Genomic DNA, 19,917 nt, shown 5'->3' with positions numbered 1-19,917 from the left:
AAAAGTCTGTCACTTATAGTGCTCAAACGGTCCTTTTTAGATACATTATAATCTCACTCCCTTATTCCAATCATATCTGTAAGTCCCATAAAAGGAAAAACACCAACAGCAAATTGCTCTTTCTACTTCAACAGCACTAAAAAGTTTATCCTGCAAGGATCCAAGACTAGAAAACTCTTGCTTTCTTTAAAGAAATAAAACCTCAAATCAATGGAAAATTACTATTTGGGGCACCACAACACTGTGATAAACAAAGGGTTACTACTAAACATGTCTTCCCATGATTGTTTTCTTGCTTAGACTGGTAAAATGAAGAAATAACATCAAGTGTACAGTCTGATAGACCTGGATATGAACTTGGCTCCTTCAATTAATATTTTTGTAACATTTGACAAATTGTTTAAAATCCCTTGAGCCTTGGGGCACCTGGTGGCTCAAGTGATTGAGGGACTGACTCTTGATTTCAGCTCAGGTCATGATCCCAGAGTTGTGGGATAGAGACCTAAGGGTGGAGCCTGCTTAAGATTCTCTCTCTCCCTCTGCCCCTCTGCCCCCCTCCCCCACTTGTGCCCTCTCTTAAAAAAATAAAAAAATTTAATTTAATTTAAAAAATCCCTTTAGTCTTAATTTTCCTCATCTGCTAAAAAAGAATAATACCACCTCATAGAGTATTTTTAACTTACATGACATTACATAGATGAAGAACCTAATACTATGCCTGGTTTAGCAAGGATTTTTTTTTTTAATTTTTAACATTATTTATTTGGAGAGAGACAGAGACAGCATGAGTGGGGGAGGGTAGAGAGAAGAGAGGAGGGAGGGAGGGAGGGAGGGAGGGAAGGAGGGAGGGAGGGAGGGAGGGAGGGAGAGAGAGAGAGAGAGAGAGAGAGAGAGAGAGAGAATCCCAAGCAGGCTCCACGCTGTCAGCACAGAGCCTGATGTGGGACTCGAACCCAGGAACTGTGAGATCCTGATCTGAGCCAAAACCAAGAGTCAGATGCCTAACCAACTGAGCCATGCAGGCGCCCCACAAGTGTCTTAAGTTTAAAAACCCTAAAATATATTTAGTTACGAAGAAAACAATTCAAATTTCAAAACTTAATCAGGAAATACTTATAAGAATAAACTCAATGTCACGTATAACTATTTCCAACAAACTTGTGGACAAAGTTGCTGTAGATTCTAAAACACATAAAAATTACAGATAAAGTCAAAAAGGTTTTATAAATAGCTATGGTAAAGAAAGAAAGAAAAGGAGAACTCTGGGTCCCAGAAACTATTCATAGCACTGGCTGAGCAAACTACTAACTTGGCTGACAATTTAATGTCCATGAGAAGAGAGCTTGGCCTTGGGCCAATAAGAGACAGGATCTAGGCCTGTGATCCTAAACAAAGCTGGGGATCTGAAAGCGCTAGCGCTGTCAAGTGTATGAAGAGGGAACTAGAAAATGTCTGCTCACTGACCAGAAGATGTGGCATGAAAGTCTGCCATCTATCTTGCGCACTAGATGGGGGGAGGAGGGGAACTTTCATGAAAATGCAGAAACTCAAGCCTTCCTACATTCTCATGAGATCCAAGTATAAATATAAACTATCTATGAAATATGAGAGCATGAAGGCTAAGAGTTAAAATAAAAACCGACTGATTGTGTGTAAAGACCTTGGGGAACAGTAGAAATTAAGCACAAACTCATTTTGGGAGGGTACTTTCATACCCTAGGGAGCAAAGGACCCCTCAGAGAAAACACAGTCGACACTAATAATGAATTCAAAACCAAACATTATTAACTACTACATTAACTATTAACTACATTAACTACATTATTAACTATTAACAAGGAAATGAAACTGGACAATGCAGAAGAGAAATTTAGTGAACTGGAAAGACGGTAAACAAGAAACTACAAAGAATGGCACATAAAAGTGGGAAATAGGTAAGACAGGTCAAGAGACATGCAGGACAAAACAGGAAAATCCAACACACCTCTATTAAAGCTGCAGAAGACTGTGAGAGTTTTATAGGAACTAAAACAAGCTGTATTTTCGCTAATTGTAGAGATACACTGAGAATAGGGGGGAAAAGATAAAAAGAAATCCATACACTAACAAACTATAGTAAAATTGCAGAAACCAAAGGCTAAGAGAAATTTGTTTTCTGCATTGGGGTAAAAAAATACCATTCAGACTGACAGCAGATTTGTAAAAAGTAACAGGTCAGAATACCAGGTGCCCCTAGACAAAAATGTAAAAACACTTATTTTAAGTATATTCAAAGAACTAAAAGAAATCATGTCTAAAGAACTAAAGGAAAGGAAAGCCTGAGAATGAGGAATTATGATCATATAGTCTCTATTATTAAGAAACAAATTATTTAGGGGTGCTTGGGTGGCTCAGTCAGTTAAGCATCCAACTTCAGCTCAGGTCATGATCTCATGGTTCCTCAGTTCCAGCCCTGCGTCGGGCTCTGTGCCGACAGCTCAGAGCCTGGAGCCTGCTTCAGAATCTCAGTCTCCTTTCTCTCTGCCCCTCCCCCGCTCTGCCTCTCAAAAATAAATAAATATTTTTTTAAGTTTTTTAAAAAAGAAACAAATGAAACAAATTTAAATTACCCAAATAAAAATTCTGGAGTTGAAAAGGAGAACTGAAATATAAAATTCACTAGACAGACACAATAGCAGATTTGAGCAGCCGTGAGAAAAAATCCGCAAACTTTAAGACAGATCAAGTATTGGGGCGCCTGGGTGGCGCAGTCGGTTAAGCGTCCGACTTCAGCCAGGTCACGATCTCACAGTCCGTGAGTTCGAGCCCCGCGTCGGGCTCTGGGCTGATGGCTCGGAGCCTGGAGCCTGTTTCCGATTCTGTGTCTCCCTCTCTCTCTGTCCCTCCCCCGTTCATGCTCTGTCTCTCTCTGTCCCAAAAAAAATAAAATAAACGTTGAAAAAAAAAAAATTTAAAAAAAAAAAATAAAAAAATAAAAAAAAAGACAGATCAAGTATCCAATCAGAGGAACAAAAGAAAAATAATGAAAAATTAACACAACCAGCAAGTACATAATGGTTGTACAGAGAGAAAAAAGGCAAAAAAGTATATGAAAAAAGCTAAAAACTTCTGAAATTTAATGAAAAACAATAATCTACACATCCAAGAGGCTCAATGAATTCAAAGTCAAATAAACTCCAAGAAGGACTAAACATATTATAACCAAACTGTCAAGATTCAAACAACAGAATCTTGAGGGGTACTTGAGTGGCTCGTTCGCTTAAGCGTCGGACTCGTGATTTCGGCTCAGGTCATGATCTCATGGTTAGTGAGATTAAGCCCCACATCGGGCTCTGTGCTGACAGCACGGAGCCTGCTTAGGATTTTCTCTCTCCTTCTCCCTCTCTCTGCCCTCCCACAGTTCACATGTGTGTGTTCTCTCTCTGTCAAAATAAAATAAATAAACATTAAAAAAAAAACAAAAACACCGGGCACCTTGGTGACTCAGTCGGTTAAGTGTCCAACTTCGGCTCAGGGTCATGATTTCACAGTTTGTGAGTTCAAGCCCCATGTCGGGCTCTGTGCTGACAGCTCAGAACCTGGAGCCTGCTTCAGATTCTGTGTCTCCTTCTCTCTCTGCCCCTCCCCTGTTCATGCTCTCTCTCTCTCAAAAATAAACATTAAGAAAAAAAAAAAAGCCAGTTACCTTGAAAATAATGAGAGATGTGACCAATCCCTTACAGGGATTCCCCTCACCCCCTGCCAAATTAAATAATTTCTGATCAGAAATCTTGGAGGTATGAAAGCAGTGGGAGGACATGTTAAAATGTGGTGAAAGACTGAAAATAGAGAATTCAAATTCCAGTAAAACTATTCTTCAAAAACAAAGGAGAAATTAAGATTTCCCAGATAAATAAAGAGAATGAACAGAAGTTGGAGGACTCACTTCTGAATTTCAAAACTTAATACAAAGCACAGGAATCAAGAATGTGCATAAAAACAAACATGTAAACCAATAAAAAAGAATTTAGAGTTTAGGTAAAAACCGTCACATTTATAGTCAGTTGATGCATGACAAGAGTGCCAAGACAACTTACTGAAGAAAGAATAGTCTTGGGGTACCTTGGTGGCTCAGTCAGTTAAACGTCTGACTCTTGATTTCGGCTCAGGTCATGATTGCACAGTTCATGGGATAAAGCTCCCCATCAGGCTCTGCACTGACAGCACAGAGCTTGCTGGAGATTCTCTCTCTGTTTCCCCACTACTCCCATGCTTGTGTGTACACACTCTCTCTCTCAAAATAAACGTTTAATAAATAAATAAATAAATAAATAATAAAAGGCTATTCTAAAAAATGTATGACAGTAAATGGAAAATACTGATCAACTAGACAATTCTTAACCTCTAGACTGACTCAAGAGGGGAAAAAAATCTGGTAAGTCCAATAATCAATAAGAAAAATCAGTAGTCAAAAAGACCTAGACTCCAAAATCAACACCAGAACCAAATCTTTGCAGAGAGGGAAGAGGGGAAAGCACACTAACTTTGCAAATAAAATCTGCAAAATAAACTATAGAAGAATATCCTTGAAAATAATTGCACAGAGAAAAATATTTTTTTAAATAATGTACTAAAAAGTATAAACCCCTAAGGAACCTAGGTAATTTATAGCAATGGAAAACACAGTACTTTTCAACACTGAAAACAATACTGAACCAAAATATTAATAAAAGAAATGCAAATTAAAGTTCTATGGAGATACCATGTTATATCCATTAGATTTGCAAAAAATCAACAAGTTAACTGGCAAGGAGATACTTCTGGGTGGAAACAACACTGGTACAACCATTTGGACAATGGTGGTAAAGTTGAAAATACATATGTCTCGGGGTGCCTGGGTGGCTCAGTCGGTTAAGCATCCGACTTCAGCTCAGGTCATGATCTCGCGGTCCGTGAGTTCGAGCCCCGCATCGGGCTCTGTACTGACAGCTCAGAGCCTGGAGCCTGCTTTGGATTCTGTGTCTCCCTCTCTCTCTGACCCTCCCCCGTTCATGCTCTGTCTCTGTCTCAAAAATAAATAAACATTAAAAAAAAAATTAAAAAAAAAAAAGAAAATACATATGTCTCATTTATGAGTAAGCAATTCCACTTCCAGCTATTATAAACTAAAGACATCTTCCATATGTGAATGGTGAGCTATTTAGAAGTGTTCAAACTCCCAACAAATTTTTTGTTATTGCTGGAAAAAACAATGAATGTAAATAGCTATTAACAAAAGAATGGATAAACTTTTATATTTATTCAAAACATTAATAAAGAAGTGAAAATAGGGGCGCCTGGGTGGCTCAGTTGGTTAAGCGTCCGACTTCGGCTCAGGTCACGATCTCGCGGTATGTGAGTTCGAGCCCCGCATCGGGCTCTGTGCTGACTGCTCAGAGCCTGGAGCCCGTTTCAGATTCTGTGTCTCCCTCTCTCTCTGACCCTCCCCCATTCATGCTCTGTCTCTCTCTGTCTCAAAAATAAATGTTAAAAAAAAAATTTAAAAAAAAAAATAAATAAAATAAAAAATAAAAAGAAGTGAAAATAACAAATTAGAACATCACATATTAATCTTATTAAATCCTGAAAAATGTTGTGAGAAAAAAGTAAAAGTTGCATGTGGTATGATAGCATTTAAAGTTCAAAACATACAATGGATACAAAATGTATAAGTAAAGCACAAAAATCTATATATTATAGCTTTAGAATAGTGGTTAATTCTGAGATGTGAGAAAGTAGGATAGAATGAGAATGCATTAAAATTTTATCTGCTTGTTTAATTCCTTTTTTAAAAAAGTCAGTTGGACGGAATGGGAAAAGATATTTGCAAATGACATATCAGACGAAGGGCTAGTATCCAAAATCTATAAAAAGCTCACCAAACTCCACACCCGAAAAACAAATAACCCAGTGAAGAAATGGGCAGAAAACATGAATAGACACTTCTCTAAAGAAAACATCCGGATGGCCAACAGGCACATGAAAAGATGCTCAACGTCGCTCCTTATCAGGGAAATACAAATCAAAACCACACTCAGATACCACCTCATGCCAGTCAGAGTGGCCAAAATGAACAAATCAGGAGACTATAGATGCTGGAGAGGATGTGGAGAAACGGGAACCCCCTTGCACTGTTGGTGGGAATGCAAACTGGTACAGCCACTCTGGAAAACAGTGTGGAGGTTCCACAAAAAATTAAAAATAGACCTACCTTATGACCCAGCAGTAGCACTGCTAGGAATTTACCCAAGGGATTCAGGAGTACTGATGCATAGGGGCACTTGTACCCCAATGTTTATAGCAGCACTCTCAACAATAGCCAAATTATGGAAAGAGCCTAAATGTCCATCAACTGATGAATGGATAAAGAAATTGTGGTTTATATACACAACGGAGTACTATGTGGCAATGAGAAAGAATGAAATATGGCCCTTTGTAGCAACGTGGATGGAACTGGAGAGTGTGATGCTAAGTGAAATAAGCCAACAGAGAAAGACAAATACCATATGTTTTCACTCTTATGTGGATCCTGAGAAACTTAACAGAAACCCATGGGGGAGGGGAGGGAAGGAAGGAAAAAAAAGAGGTTAGAGTGGGAGAGAGCCAAAGCATAAGAGACTCTTAAAAACTGAGAACAGGAGCGCCTGAGTGGCTCAGTCAGTTAAGTGGCCGACTTCGGCTCAGGTCATGATCTCGCGGTCCGTGAGTTCGAGCCCCACGTCGGGCTCTGTGCTGACAGCTCAGAGCCTGGAGCCTGTTTCAGATTCTGTGTCTCCCTCTCTCTGACCCTCACCCGTTCATGCTCTGTCTCTCTCTGTCTCAAAAAATAAATAAATGTTAAAACAAAACAAAACAAAAAAACAAAAAAAAAAGAAAAAAAAAACTGAGAACAAACTGAGGGTTGATGGGGGATGGGAGGGAGGGGAGGGTGGGTGATGGGTATTGAGGAGGGCACCTTTTGGGATGAGCACTGGGTGTTGTATGGTAACCAATTTAACAATAAATTTCATATGTTGAAAAAAAAAAGTCAGTTGGAGACATACTAACATCTGTCATTTAATTGCTAAATATGTATTAAATCCCAAAGTAAAACACATAAAAATTATAAATTATTTTCTATACTTTCATGTATGAAAGAGTACACAATTTAGAAAAATAAAATATAAAGAATTAGGTAAAAGAGGAAAAGGTAAATTCTGAGATGTGGGAAGGCAGGACAGGAAATCAAGAGTCAGATGCTTAACCAACTGAGCCACGCATGTGCCCCTCTTTCCAATTTCTAATTTTAAAGTAAATTCTGGAAATACTAGAGGTATAAATAAACTTGATACAGAGAGGTTAGTATTAATTTACAAAGACATGTGAATACTCGTGTTTTTGTTGCTTCAATCGTATCTTAAGCTATTTTATCATTTAACAAAATCTTGGCTAGGAAATCAGTGGTATCCAACTGTTCTTGTATGTTGGAATTGTATGTTGTATTTGTACCTGTATGCTGGAATTGATGTGTTCACATAAGTATGACTAATATTTATTTTATATCTTGTATGAATAGCCTTTTCATTTTTCTCCATATTTCTTTTTTTTTTTAAGTTTTATTTATTTACGTAATCTCTACACCCAACATTGGGCTCAAACTTAAGATCCCAAGATCAAAAGTCACACTCCCTTCTAACTGAGCCAGACAGGTGCCCCTCTCCATATTTATTTCTATGAGCTCTTTAAATATTTAGGATCATTATCCCTCTGTTCTGTTCACTATAAATATTAGGCCCAATGTGAGGCTTGACTTTTAATTTTGTAGGTTTGCAAGATTCAAATCTTATACTGTTAGGTAAATAACCAACATTTTGTTTGTGATTCTCTTCATTTGCTCCTGACCTTAGAAGATCTGACATTGATTAAACTTAAAAAAATTTTTTTCAATGTTTATTTATTTTTGAGAGACAGAGAGAGACAAAGCATGAGGAGGGCAGGGGCACAGAGAGAGGGAGACACAGAATCCGAAGCAGGCTCCAGGCTCTGAGCTGTCAGCACAGAGCCCAACGTAGGGCTGGAACCCACAAACCATGAGATCATGACCCAGGCTGAAGTCAGACACTTAACTGAGCCACCCAGGCTCCCGATTAAACTTTTAAAATCCATTATGTTTTCTTTTTTCTGTTGCCATAAACCTGTTCTGCTGTCTACCTCTAATAATGGTGACAAGCTAAAAACCCTGGAGCACACTTGAACACTTCCCTTTAGGGAAGGTAGAGGAATCAGTGTTACCAGGCTAAGAAGAGGGGCAGGCCATTCTCCGGCCTTGTCATTCTCATGACCACCAGTGCATCCTCCCTGAGAGTACCCTCAGAACCATAGGTTAGAGTGTGACTTTTGCTGCCTGTCTAGGCTTTACTGAAAGTGCAAACCTTTCTTTCTGGAGTCTCTGTAACATACACAGTTTTACATCTGATGAAGTTTCAGTAAGACAATGCATTTGACAGTATACCATAGAACTATAAAATGTTCTATAAATATTACCATGAACACCAGTTAATAATAATAGCAGGAGGGAAGGAATAAAATTTTTTTAAATTTTACTATGGAAGGAATACAACATGAGACAAAAATAAATTCACTAGAAATCTCACCGAAGATCCAGACCAGCTTCTTTCCAAAGTAAATCCATCAAGCGCAACATCTGGAGTGTCAACATATCTTGTCGTAAATCTAAGGGGGGAATACTCTGCTTTATTATAAATGCTTTCCACGTTATGTCTAATAACATTAATTCAAGACTACTAATTCAGACAGAACTAAAATCAATGACCAATAGTGTTAATATTTTCCCAAAACTTTAATGTTGAGTATACTTATTTTGTTAAATATTAGGTTTGCTGGCTAGCATGTGCCTGTAACACTATTTCAGAAATTAAGGTAAATTTTTTTTTGAGAGAGAGAGAGGGAGAGAGCATGCACGCTCGCACAAACAGGGCAGAGGGAGAGAGAGAATCCCAAGCAGGCTACACCCTCAGTGTGAAGCGTGATGCAGGGCTGGATCCCACAACCCTGGGACCATGACCTGAGCTGAAACCAAGAGTCAGACGTTCAACTTACTGAGCCACCCAGGTGCCCCAAGGTAAATAATATTTTTAATAGGGGTGTCTGGCTGGCACAGGCAGTTGAACATGTGATTCTGGATCTCAGGGTCATGAGTTTGAGCCCCACAAACTCACATTGGGTGTAGAGATTACTTTAAACAAAATAATTTTCAATTGTTTACCATGTGTAAGCTACAATACTGATTGTATGGATGCCGTAATACTGTATAACACAGTAATGGCTATCTACAACATCTATACAATTCACACTGCTGATTTTTTTCTTTCCTGGTTGCGTTTAGGGATGCACAGGAAGTTCTTAAAAATCACATAAGGAATTGTATGATAGGTTACAGAATTGTAACAGTTGATTTTATTTGTTATCATATCCAAGGATAATTTTGAGGTAACAGAGGGCTTTGAAAGTATTGCCTTACATAGTAACATTCATATCATCGAGTGGGATTAGATGTCTAGCAAAACAGTACAAGTTCTTTTTAAAATAGTTGTAAGCACACATATTATGGTAAGCATATTTACTAATGTACCTTTTATTCTTTTTAATAAACCCAACATACAAAAACTATAATCCTTATGACCATGAAGAACCTGAAGTGCAATGAATTTTATGTGACTTATCTGTAATCATAACAACTAATGAGTGGTGGCTGTCTGGTTGGTGTAATCACCTCAGAGGCATTTCCTGTCAAAAAATATGAGTCATTAAGACATTTTAATTAAAATATAAAACGATGGCAGCAATATCAAAATTGCTGTCACTGAAACAGAATGTATGAATATACTACTGAAAATACTGTACTTCACAAGCTTCTTACCAAAGAATTAAGACAGACTTTGTATTTTATAGGTAAAAAAGATTTATTAGAACAGTGTATGTAAGTAAGCTGTAAAGATATTTTCTAAGAGGAAAAAAAAGGGATTCACAGGACACGCCAAATTCAACCTTATGACCATTGATAGCTACCTCTGGGCTTGCATCTGTTATACGTTTACACATCATTTTTCAGATAAAGCAAACTGACAACAAATGAAAAATACTAAGGAATTTGGTACTGTAAAAATCTCAGTACATACCATCACCATTTTTAAAAATCACTCCAACTGAATCCTCACCAAAAACTTTGTTGTTGTACACGAGCCACAAAGGCTTCATTTTGGAATCCATGTATTTACATTTTTCAACACTGAAATCAAACAAGGGGGAAATTAGTCCACTTCAATTTAAAGAAATGGCAAGACTGTAAATTTTGCCATGATGTATTAGACTTGGGGAAAACCCTCACCTGTTCCAATCAGGTCTGCAGAAGTCAAAACTAGAACATTTCCTCTTGGTAAAAAAGCAACTGGGGTGACAGTTTTGGTTGGCCTGTAGTGATGCCAGATGGGCTAGACTGAAAACCCAGATTTGCCCTTCTCACTACCTACGTTTAAAATTCTTCCTTTTCTTTCTTCTTTCCTTTCTTTCTTTCTTTAAAATTCTTCCTTTCTTTCTTTACTATTCTTCCTTAACTCTATGTTATTACAGATAGTCAATAACAACCAGATCATAGCATTAGATTAAAATTAGGAATATTATAACTTCATTACTTCTTAAAGGGGGATCAACTTTGAATCCTAACACAAGAGGATACACATCATTACTTTCCTATTATTACTTTTCAAGGGAATGAAAAAGTGAGAAATAATTTTCCAAATCAATTTAAGATCTAATTTTGAAATAGGAAAATAATAATCTATGATGGTTGCCAACATTTTGCATACATAGGATGTTCAACCCTTAGAAACCAGTAACATAGAAAACAAATGTAATCACATACAACTGAAAGGAAAATACCTTGTAATAACTTTCATGGATCCCACAGGTAAGTTTAGCTAGTAGGCATACGTCCCAGTACACACAAAAATAACCTCTGAGAAATTTAAGAGTTTCCTTCTTTAAATATACAGTACTTACTGGGGCTAACAGCTAGCCTTATTGCTCCTGCAAGGCAGTCACTCAGAAATTCTTTCTGCATTGCTTTTTTTATGGAAAAGTCACTGAGCACAGCAAAGATGGTCACTTACTAGAGTTCTGAGAGGATGACACACGGATTCAGAGGTGACTGCAGGTCAGAGAGGGCTTCCCGGTAAGCATTCTGTTTTAAACAAGTATGCATGGCCTCCTTCCCTTTGGCTCTGTTTAGCTTCATTGCATTCAGTTTGATTAAACTATTTAAAGTTTTTAACTTATTGAGTGCTTCAACCTGAAAAATAAGTTTCCCCACCAACAAAATTTATTTATGGTTAAAAATAATATAAAATATTATAGTATCATGTGATATTAATTAATAACTAATCCTTTCCTCTCCCCAACACAAGCCCTCAACAACCAGCCAAAGTAAAATCAGTGCTTAGCTTATGACAAACATATTAAATATAACAAGACTAAAAAACTTATTTTTATCACTTGTGACTTAAAGTACCATTTTTCAAATGTTCTTCAATCCTTTTCTTAAATAAAGTCTTAAAAATCAGAGAAAAGTAAAAGGACATAAATTGTGGGTAAGAAGATGACACTTAAAGTACTCAGAACTCTGCAGCTCACTGAGTAGTAGAATTTGAAACACAATCTGAACCACTCCGTTTGTTCAATTCCATAGTAGAAGAGGAAAATCCTTGTACAAGTAATCCTGGGGATCCTGTCATTCAACCTTAACATCTAGTTTTTGTCATCACTCTTGTGTGATATCTTCTCAATATATTCTCTTGCCATGAATAGTATAGTTAAATGAATTATAGTGTAATAAAATAAATATGAATATAGATAACAGTATTTGTTGTCTAAGTCTATAGTATTTGTATGAAGTAACTTCGGCTATCAAAACTTATGCAAATAAAAAAACTTTATGCAATTAGTACAAGATCAATCAACAGTGCCCAACTGAATCAAAACCATTGTGTTTAAAAGTCAACTTCACTGTTTAATAACTGAGGTCTTTCCGTGTCATGTTATGCAAAAATCCATTAGAAACAGCCTTGGCCAACCATAAGTCATAAGAAAGGGTATTTTATTTTGTTATTATGTCATTAAAACTGAAACAGCTTGTTAATATAAACACATTTATATTAACATGTAAATTATATATAACAAGCATATAAAACATCTATACAACAAATACGAACACCTTGGCTTGAACTTCCATGAACAGGAGATTTATTTTACATAATGTTTTCGTTTTTGAACTTTGCTTCTATGAAAAGAAACCACTAAGACTCTGTAGGAATGTGAATTCAGTCATGCAGTTTTTATAGACAGGCTGAGGGCTTGCTCACAGGAAACTGGAAGGTTCTATGTAGCTTGATGAAAATCGAGATGGCTGAAGCTTGCCAAGTTAGCCACAGACACTCCATTTCTCAACAGTTTCAGGAGCTGGACAAACACTGGTGAAAAGGGAACCAGTTGAAAAACAGACTGTGCAAACAGGAACTTTTTGAAGTATTTCAAATTTGAATTTCTTCTATGTTTGTACAGTTGCGAATTTCAGGCCCCATCACTAACTGTATTGATATCCATTTCCTGGAATAGTGTCCTGAATACCCACATGGCCATAAGTCAAAAACTTTAAGTGTTTCAACACCCTATCTTTTCATAGGTTTACAGTAATAACAAGAACTGCTATGTAAAGTGTACCGCCTCCCTCTTGCTACTCATCAGTCAAGAGTAAAAATGTAATCATACATATGTCATATGTACACTGTTATAAAAGTCAAGCTGAGGTTGGGGCACCTGGGTGGCTCAGTCAGTTAAGCATCACACTCTTCATTTTGGTGCAGGTCATGATCTCACAGTTTGTGAGATTGAGCCCTGCACGGGGCTCTTTGCTGATAGCACAGAGTCAGCTTGGGATTCTCCCTCTCCCTCTGTCCTTCCCCTGATCATTCTCTCTCACTCAAAATAAATAAATAAACATTAAAAAAAAAAAAAAAAAAAAAAGTCAAGCTAAGGTTCCCAGAAAACCAAGAAAATGTACAATGTGGTTTGATCATGAGTGAGGTCAATTCATGATGTAGGACCTCATCAAGCAGGGCTTTACAAACTTTGGTAAAAGTTCAGGGGAGATCCTTTCTACATGCTAGGTGAGATGCTGCTGGATTCATTAATCAATCAATGAAGTCAATTAGATCTTAAAATTCACTGCTGAAAATTTTGTGGCAGCTTCAGGATCTGATGCAAACTTCCAGGGGCATTCAGGAATGAGAAACACAGGTGTGGTACCATGAACCCTTTTGAACTTACTGTCTTTCTCACCATTTCCCTCTTGGTTCTGAGCTCTGCTCTCTTTGTATCAAGCTCCTGATCTAACTGGTTTTCCTTTATAGAGCAGGTCAGATTGAGTTGGCAGACGTATCTGCCCAGAGCTAAGCCCCTAGCCTTTCAGAACACAATTTCCCAGGTAGAAAACCCCAAGTCTTAGTTCTGTCCCTGAATTCCACATTGGAAACCGCTGACAGTTTAGTCTGCAATTCTCCATTTGTTTGAAATCTTTCCCCAGATTCCTTGTTGGGAACTGCTGGAGGCAGCTGTGGTTCTCCATTTTATTTGGAATGAGTCCATCCTCCATATTCCTTGGCATTTGCTGGTTTATCCCTTCCAAAGTCCAAGGTTCCATGGGAATTAGTGGTGCATACAGGCCCTTTCTTGGCCAAGACACAGTAACATCTCTCAGTTACTGTGGTATAATAAAATGCACATATTTTTTGGTCTTGTTTTGTAGAAATAAAGGCTACTCCTAACAGAGATCTCAGAGGTCAAAAAACTGCAAAAAATGGGCCATGCAGTCAAAGGCTGTTAGAGCATCTGCCACTTTAAGAAGACTCCTGTAACAGGGTAAGTTGTTCACGAAACGGGTTAGACTGACACTAGGTCAAGAAAATTTCTGTGCAACAAGGGACACTGTAAACATGCCATAATTCCCAACCCTACCACGTCTCTCTTAGGTATTACTTTAAGAAACCCAAAGGTCTAGCTAAAACAAATCTAAAGAGTTGAACACACTACCTTCCAGCCCAACTGCTTATTTTATGTCTAAGAATTACATGTAGGGGAGCCTGGGTGGCTCAGTTGGTTAAGCATCTGACTCTTGGTTTTGGCTCAGGTCATGATCTCACAGTTCGTGAGTTCGAGCATCACATCAGGCTCCATGCTGACAGCCTGCTTAAGATTCACTGTCTCCCTTTCTCTCTGCTCCTCCCCTGCTCACTGTCTCTCTCTCAAAAACTAAATTAAAAAAAAATTATTAAAAAAAAAAAGATTTACATGTAGAGGCCACTTTTAGACAACAGGCTTGAGCAATGGAATGTAAAGCAAGGCAAAAAAAAGACCCACAGGAGCCACTTGGCTGAATACAGACAGACCCATCAGGTGACCCACCTCAAAACATCCATAAGCCCAAACAGACCAACAGGCTACTGACAAAGAGGCACAGTCACCAAAAAAGAGAAAATTCCATAGGTCCCCATACCTCCTCACCTTCCCCCTCTAAAAACAGCCCTAATCTACTGCCACATTGCAGAGAGTCTCTCCTTTGCTGTCCTGCCAGCCTCTCTTGCAGTGTACTCAATAAACTTCTATCTCCTTTGTTCTGTCTGCCTGGGGTGAATCCTTTCACCACCCTGAACTATTCACCCAATCATCGCTCCACATTTGAGGCCCTCATCCAATCAGGAAAAACACCACATTACAGTCCAGGAAATTTCAGATAGCTAGTAAAATGGCAAAATCTTACTAATGAAAACCTAGAAAGGTAACGTTCATTATGTGGAAATTTCCAATTAGATAAGACATTTAGGAAATGCACTTGAAAGCAAGCATTCCCAAATTAAACAAACAGAATGGGATATCCACTTATTAGTATGCAGAAATCTCCAGAAGGTTTCAAAATTCCAAAATAGTTTCATTGAAAGGTTCATTGCAAAAGCTAATGAAAAATTAAAGAGAAAAGGTATTTAAAACAAAAGACTGTAACAGACTGAGGCATAAAAGTGATGTTATTCCTACTGCTCTCCTCTATCCTTTGAGTATCAATAACCCTCTATCTGAACTGCTTTTCCACTCTAAAGACACTGTTAAACAGTTAACTTATAAAATAAGACCATTTGAGGCTACAGGCCATTCTCTGCAGGTTATCTTTCACATCTTGCTCAAAGGCTGAACTGAGGGCCACAGTCAAAGAATTTCTTAAACCAGGGAGGACCCTGAAATCTTTTGTAAAGAGATTACCTCTGGAGCCCAGTCAAGAGAGGGAAATAAAATTTCACGCTGTCCCTTCCTTTCCAGTTCCTGACCAATTGGTTATTGATCCTTTCTCTCCCAGAGAAGGCTATTTCCTTCTTGCTGGTCTTGTTTCTTATCCTAGGAACTTGGCTTGGCTTTCTGGTCACCTGAGATATGCAAGTTGTTCTTTTGGCTATCTTTGGGAGTTACTCTAGATCTTGGGAAGACAGCCTCTTTTGCATCCACTTTGAAGATGCCTCTTAGGTCTATGGGACTGTTTAATACAGCCAGAGACAGTTAACCGTCAAGGCTGAAATCTTACAAGATATTTTAAAGGACTGAATAACTTTATGATCAGAAATTTGGCCAAACTGGAAGATAATATTCAGAGCCTGACAGGAATTTTTTTAGGCCTTCTCCCCTAAGCTAAATTGGAAGCTGATATTCAGAGCCTGACAGGAATTTTTTAGCCTTTCTCTCCTACACTTACCCACAGGGAAAGAAAAACACTCTAACATAGGTGGATAGGTGTGTTGGCCCTTCGATATAATTTAGGCAGCAACCCAATTCTTTGAGGAATTAAAAACAGCTGCCCTTGTTTTACAAACCTAGTCTTTACAGGACCAGAGATGTAGCTCCAAAAACAACTCAAAATCCACCAATACTTTTTACCAAACCCCAAATCTCCCCTATTTATCTCAGTAGGCTTGGAAGTATTATAAATTCTGGTCTTAAGAAAACAAAAGTTATAGGAAGAGCTTACTTTTTTTCCCCCTGTGCCTTTAAGATATAAATGTTCTACCAGAGTATTCTCCATAATTCTTATCTAGACCATCTCTTTGACATACAAACTTCAGAGAGGTAACTCTTTAATTTTTTTTTTTTTTAATGATTATTTATTTATGAGCGAGAGAGACCGAGTGCCAGCGGGGGAGGGGCAGAAAGAAAGGAAGACCCAGAATCCAAAGCAGGCTCCAGGCTCTGAGCTGTCAGCACAGAGCCCAACGTGGGGCTGGAACCTGTGAGCCACAAGATCCATGACCTGAGCCGAAGTTGGGTGCTTAACCGAGCCACCCAGACGCCCCAATTCTTATCAGAAGGGAAAAAAGGTCATCTGGAACTTGACTTGTTAAGGACAAGACTCTTCTCCACAAGTATTAGAAAAAGTTGTATTCACCTAAGCAGGTAACCCGATCTTATTCTATCTGTTAGAAAAATAATTTAAAGCCAACTATTTTTGTATTATTGTATCTAATCCATGGTAGTAATTTAAAGCTATAAGCTATAAGGTCTCTGTTTGCTTCCATCTATGTTGGTGTGTGTGTCCAGACATACGTTTTACATGTGTGGTACTTTCTACCTCCAAATGGTACTGCCAAAATTAATCTGTAAAAGAGCTCTCTTTAAACGGCTTTTAAAAAAACCAAGCATTTGCATAAACTTAGTCTTCATAAAATTCTCAGAAATATAATAGAAACTATCCCAAATGTTTTTCAAGTTCACATGCTCTGGAATAACTTTTGGTAAATTAAAGCAAGTTTAATAAGTTCATTGGTTGACTGGAAACAGGCATATCTTTAGAATTATCAAGATTGAATATAATGTAGATAAACAACTTTTATTCTACCTGAATTTATCAGCTAAATTCATTTCTGTTCTAGTCTGTCAGCAAAAAATAACTTAGAATGATGCGTGATTTTGTCTAATGACTCATGAAATTTTCATGGGTAAAATAAACATAATTGTTGAGAACAAATGATTTAAACAGATATAAGTGGAATAAGAGGTAATAAAGTTTTTAGCAAGAATTATATTTTATTCTATGTGTACTTAAAAATAGCTTCCAAATCTCTGGTAACTTGAAACTTTAGAACTCTCCTATGTTAAAATAAATATAATAGAAATCTGTTGAATATTTAGATCATTTCCAAATAAGAAAATACCAAACCATTAATTATTAAACACAGGTTTATCTACTTTTGGCTTACTACAGAGAAACCAAAAGATATCTGGATGTGTTAGTGCACTGGAAAACTGAAGAAGGTCTATGCTTCTAGAAATTATGAAAAGTATTCATGAATTTGCAAATCTAAAAAATGCTGGTATAACAGTTTATAATTCCTTAACTTCTTAGTTTTCACTAGGAACTAAGGTTTCTAAGGGTTAAGAATTCTTTTTTCGGGGGGTGTGCTTGGGTGGCTTAGTCAGTTAAGCAACCAACTTCAGCTCAGGTCACAATCTCTGCTGTCAGCAAGGAGCCCCACTTGCAATCCTCTGTCTCCCTCTCTCTGCCCGCCCCCCCCCCCCAACCTTGTGTGTGTGCTCTCTCTCAAAAATAAACATTAAAATAAAAAAGAATTTTTTTTTTTTTAATGTTTTGAGAGAGAAGGCATGCACAAGCAGGGGAGGGGTAGAAAGAGAGAGGGAAAGAGAGAATCCCAAGCAGGCTCCACACTGTCAGCACAGAGTCCTATGTGGGGCTTGAATTCACGAACTGTTAGATCATGACCTGAGCCAAAATCAAGAGTCGGATTCTTAACTGACTAAGCCACCCAGGCACCCCTAAAGGTTAAGAATTCTAATTAATATATGCAATTAAAACTACAGAAATAAGGAAAACATCTCCATATGCAAAGAAATCAAAATGTGTGTTTTTGGTAAAAAGTTTGAGAAATGAAGATACATTTTTGAGGAAAAAAATTGTAGAAAGTTTGTGAAAGAAGAAATCTTTGGAAAGGAATTTTATGTGTGATCAGGACTAAGACTGGAATAAATTTTAATATAAAAAGCAAACTGGTGCAAAATTAGAATTTGATTTTCTTTTTGTTAAAATGACAAAGGTTTTGTTCTGGTTTTTACTTTAAGTCTACTTTTGATAGCGGATTATGGAAGTTTTTTTTATCTTTAAGTGATCTGCCTAGAAAACAAAGATACTGTGTTTTATCAAAATAATTTCTTGTGGTTGCTGTCTTTATCCGGTCTTTGATTACTTAGGAAAACTGAGTCTTCTCTAATATTAAAAGAGCTAAGTTCTGCTAAGAAAATCTAACTAAGCCCCTTCCCTAACTATTCACAAGCAAAATAAGACATCTCATTGGTTGGCTTCCCTGAAGTTACATAGTTGAGTTAGAAAGTACCTGTCTGGAGGCTTTCATGATTCAGGACTCACTCCTCTGATTATGGATAAATGTAAATGAGCCTGTAATCAGGTACTTTTCCGCAATTCTTAAAATTATTGCAGAATCTGCTGCTAAAACAAGAGGCCCAACAACCATCTTTAGGCTCTTTGGCCAAAACTGTTCTTGATAATAGGATGGCCTTCGATTATCTTTTAGCTGAGCAAGAAGGTATCTCTGCTGTGGCCAACACCACCTGCTGTATCTGGATTAACATTTCTCAGGAAGCTGAAACTCAATTACATAAGATGACAAGAGCAAGCCACTTGGCTTAAAAAGGTGACTCCTTCAACAGGGTCTTTCTTTGCTCGGTTTGTGTCTTGGGGACCATGAGTCTAACGTGCACTCCAAACACTGGGAATTATCCTGCTTATACTTACCATAACAATCTCTCTGGCACACTATATTCTCTCATAAGTTTTAAATGCGTGTTTGCAGCCACTAACCATCAAACAAATGAACTCCTTAAGACTGGAATGTCAAAGAACAAGGAGAATGACTGACTTCCACAACCTATGAATATGTAGGAATTAAGCAAAAAACATCATAACCTATGGATAATGTATACCATACAAAAGAACAATAAAAACTGTGAGAACTTCAGAATAGTATCTGATAGTGGTGCTAATGCTTTAAATCTTGATCACATCTCTGTTGAGCTTAGAGCATGATCAAAGGGGAAATGTAAAAGAAAAGAACAGGCCCAAAATGCTAGGCCACATCATCAAACTGGGGCTCAGTACCTAACCTAACTGCACTTTCAACCTCCCTCAGAAGTGCAGTCTTAACAGTCAGTCAGGAATTTCCTGGTCAGCACCATGAGGTAATCTGTCACATGGGCCCTCTCAACCCCCCAAAAGAAAATGAGGAAATCCACCTAATACGGGAAAGTGACTTTCATCTTTTCATCTGCTTATTGTCCCACCACATTTCTGCCTGTAAAACCCTTTTTTGCATGGCTCCCCCAAGTCCCCTCTACTAGATTAGCTAGATGGGACACTGCCCAATTCATGAATCAATTAATAAAGCCAATTAAATGGTAAAAAAAAACCCAAATGGGTTTTATTCTCCATGCAATGAGAATTACTTTAGGGATTTAAAAAATGGAAATGACATAACCCATCTGCATTTTTAAAATGTCACTTTAGCTGCTGTGCAGAGAAGGGTCTGCATGTGCAAGAACGGAAACAAAGGGAGCAATTTAAGAGGTTGATGAAGACATGCAGGTGAGAGAAGATTATGAATTGGACTAGGACAATAGCCATAAACACAAAATACATTGATAGGCATGAGATATATTTAAGAGGACTATAAAATTAAGGGGACTAGGGGCACCTGGGTGGCTCAGTTGGTTAAGTGTCCGACT

General features: G+C 37.8%; 1 protein-coding gene across 4 annotated transcripts in view; it reads right to left on the bottom strand.

Annotated features, from left to right (window-relative positions):
• Window positions 1-19,917, bottom strand: part of PIK3CB (phosphatidylinositol-4,5-bisphosphate 3-kinase catalytic subunit beta) — a 182,404-nt gene that overhangs the window by 18,524 nt on the left and 143,963 nt on the right. For all 4 annotated transcript variants that reach the window (XM_053903772.1, XM_019437877.2, XM_019437857.2 and 1 more), the window contains exons 17-19: window positions 11,187-11,365; window positions 10,197-10,306; window positions 8,652-8,730 (exon numbers count right to left, since the gene is read on the bottom strand). In XM_053903772.1, coding sequence (XP_053759747.1) covers window positions 8,652-8,730; window positions 10,197-10,306; window positions 11,187-11,365 — 368 coding nt within the window. The remainder of the gene's footprint in view (window positions 1-8,651; window positions 8,731-10,196; window positions 10,307-11,186; window positions 11,366-19,917) is intronic.

This window comes from Panthera pardus, unplaced genomic scaffold, assembly GCF_024362965.1.
Source record: "Panthera pardus isolate Hobbes unplaced genomic scaffold, ASM2436296v1 HiC_scaffold_16, whole genome shotgun sequence".
Classification (NCBI taxonomy): Eukaryota; Metazoa; Chordata; class Mammalia; order Carnivora; family Felidae; genus Panthera; species Panthera pardus.
The sequence above is the reverse complement of the archived record's forward strand: the minus strand, read 5'-3'. Positions and strand labels throughout refer to the sequence as shown.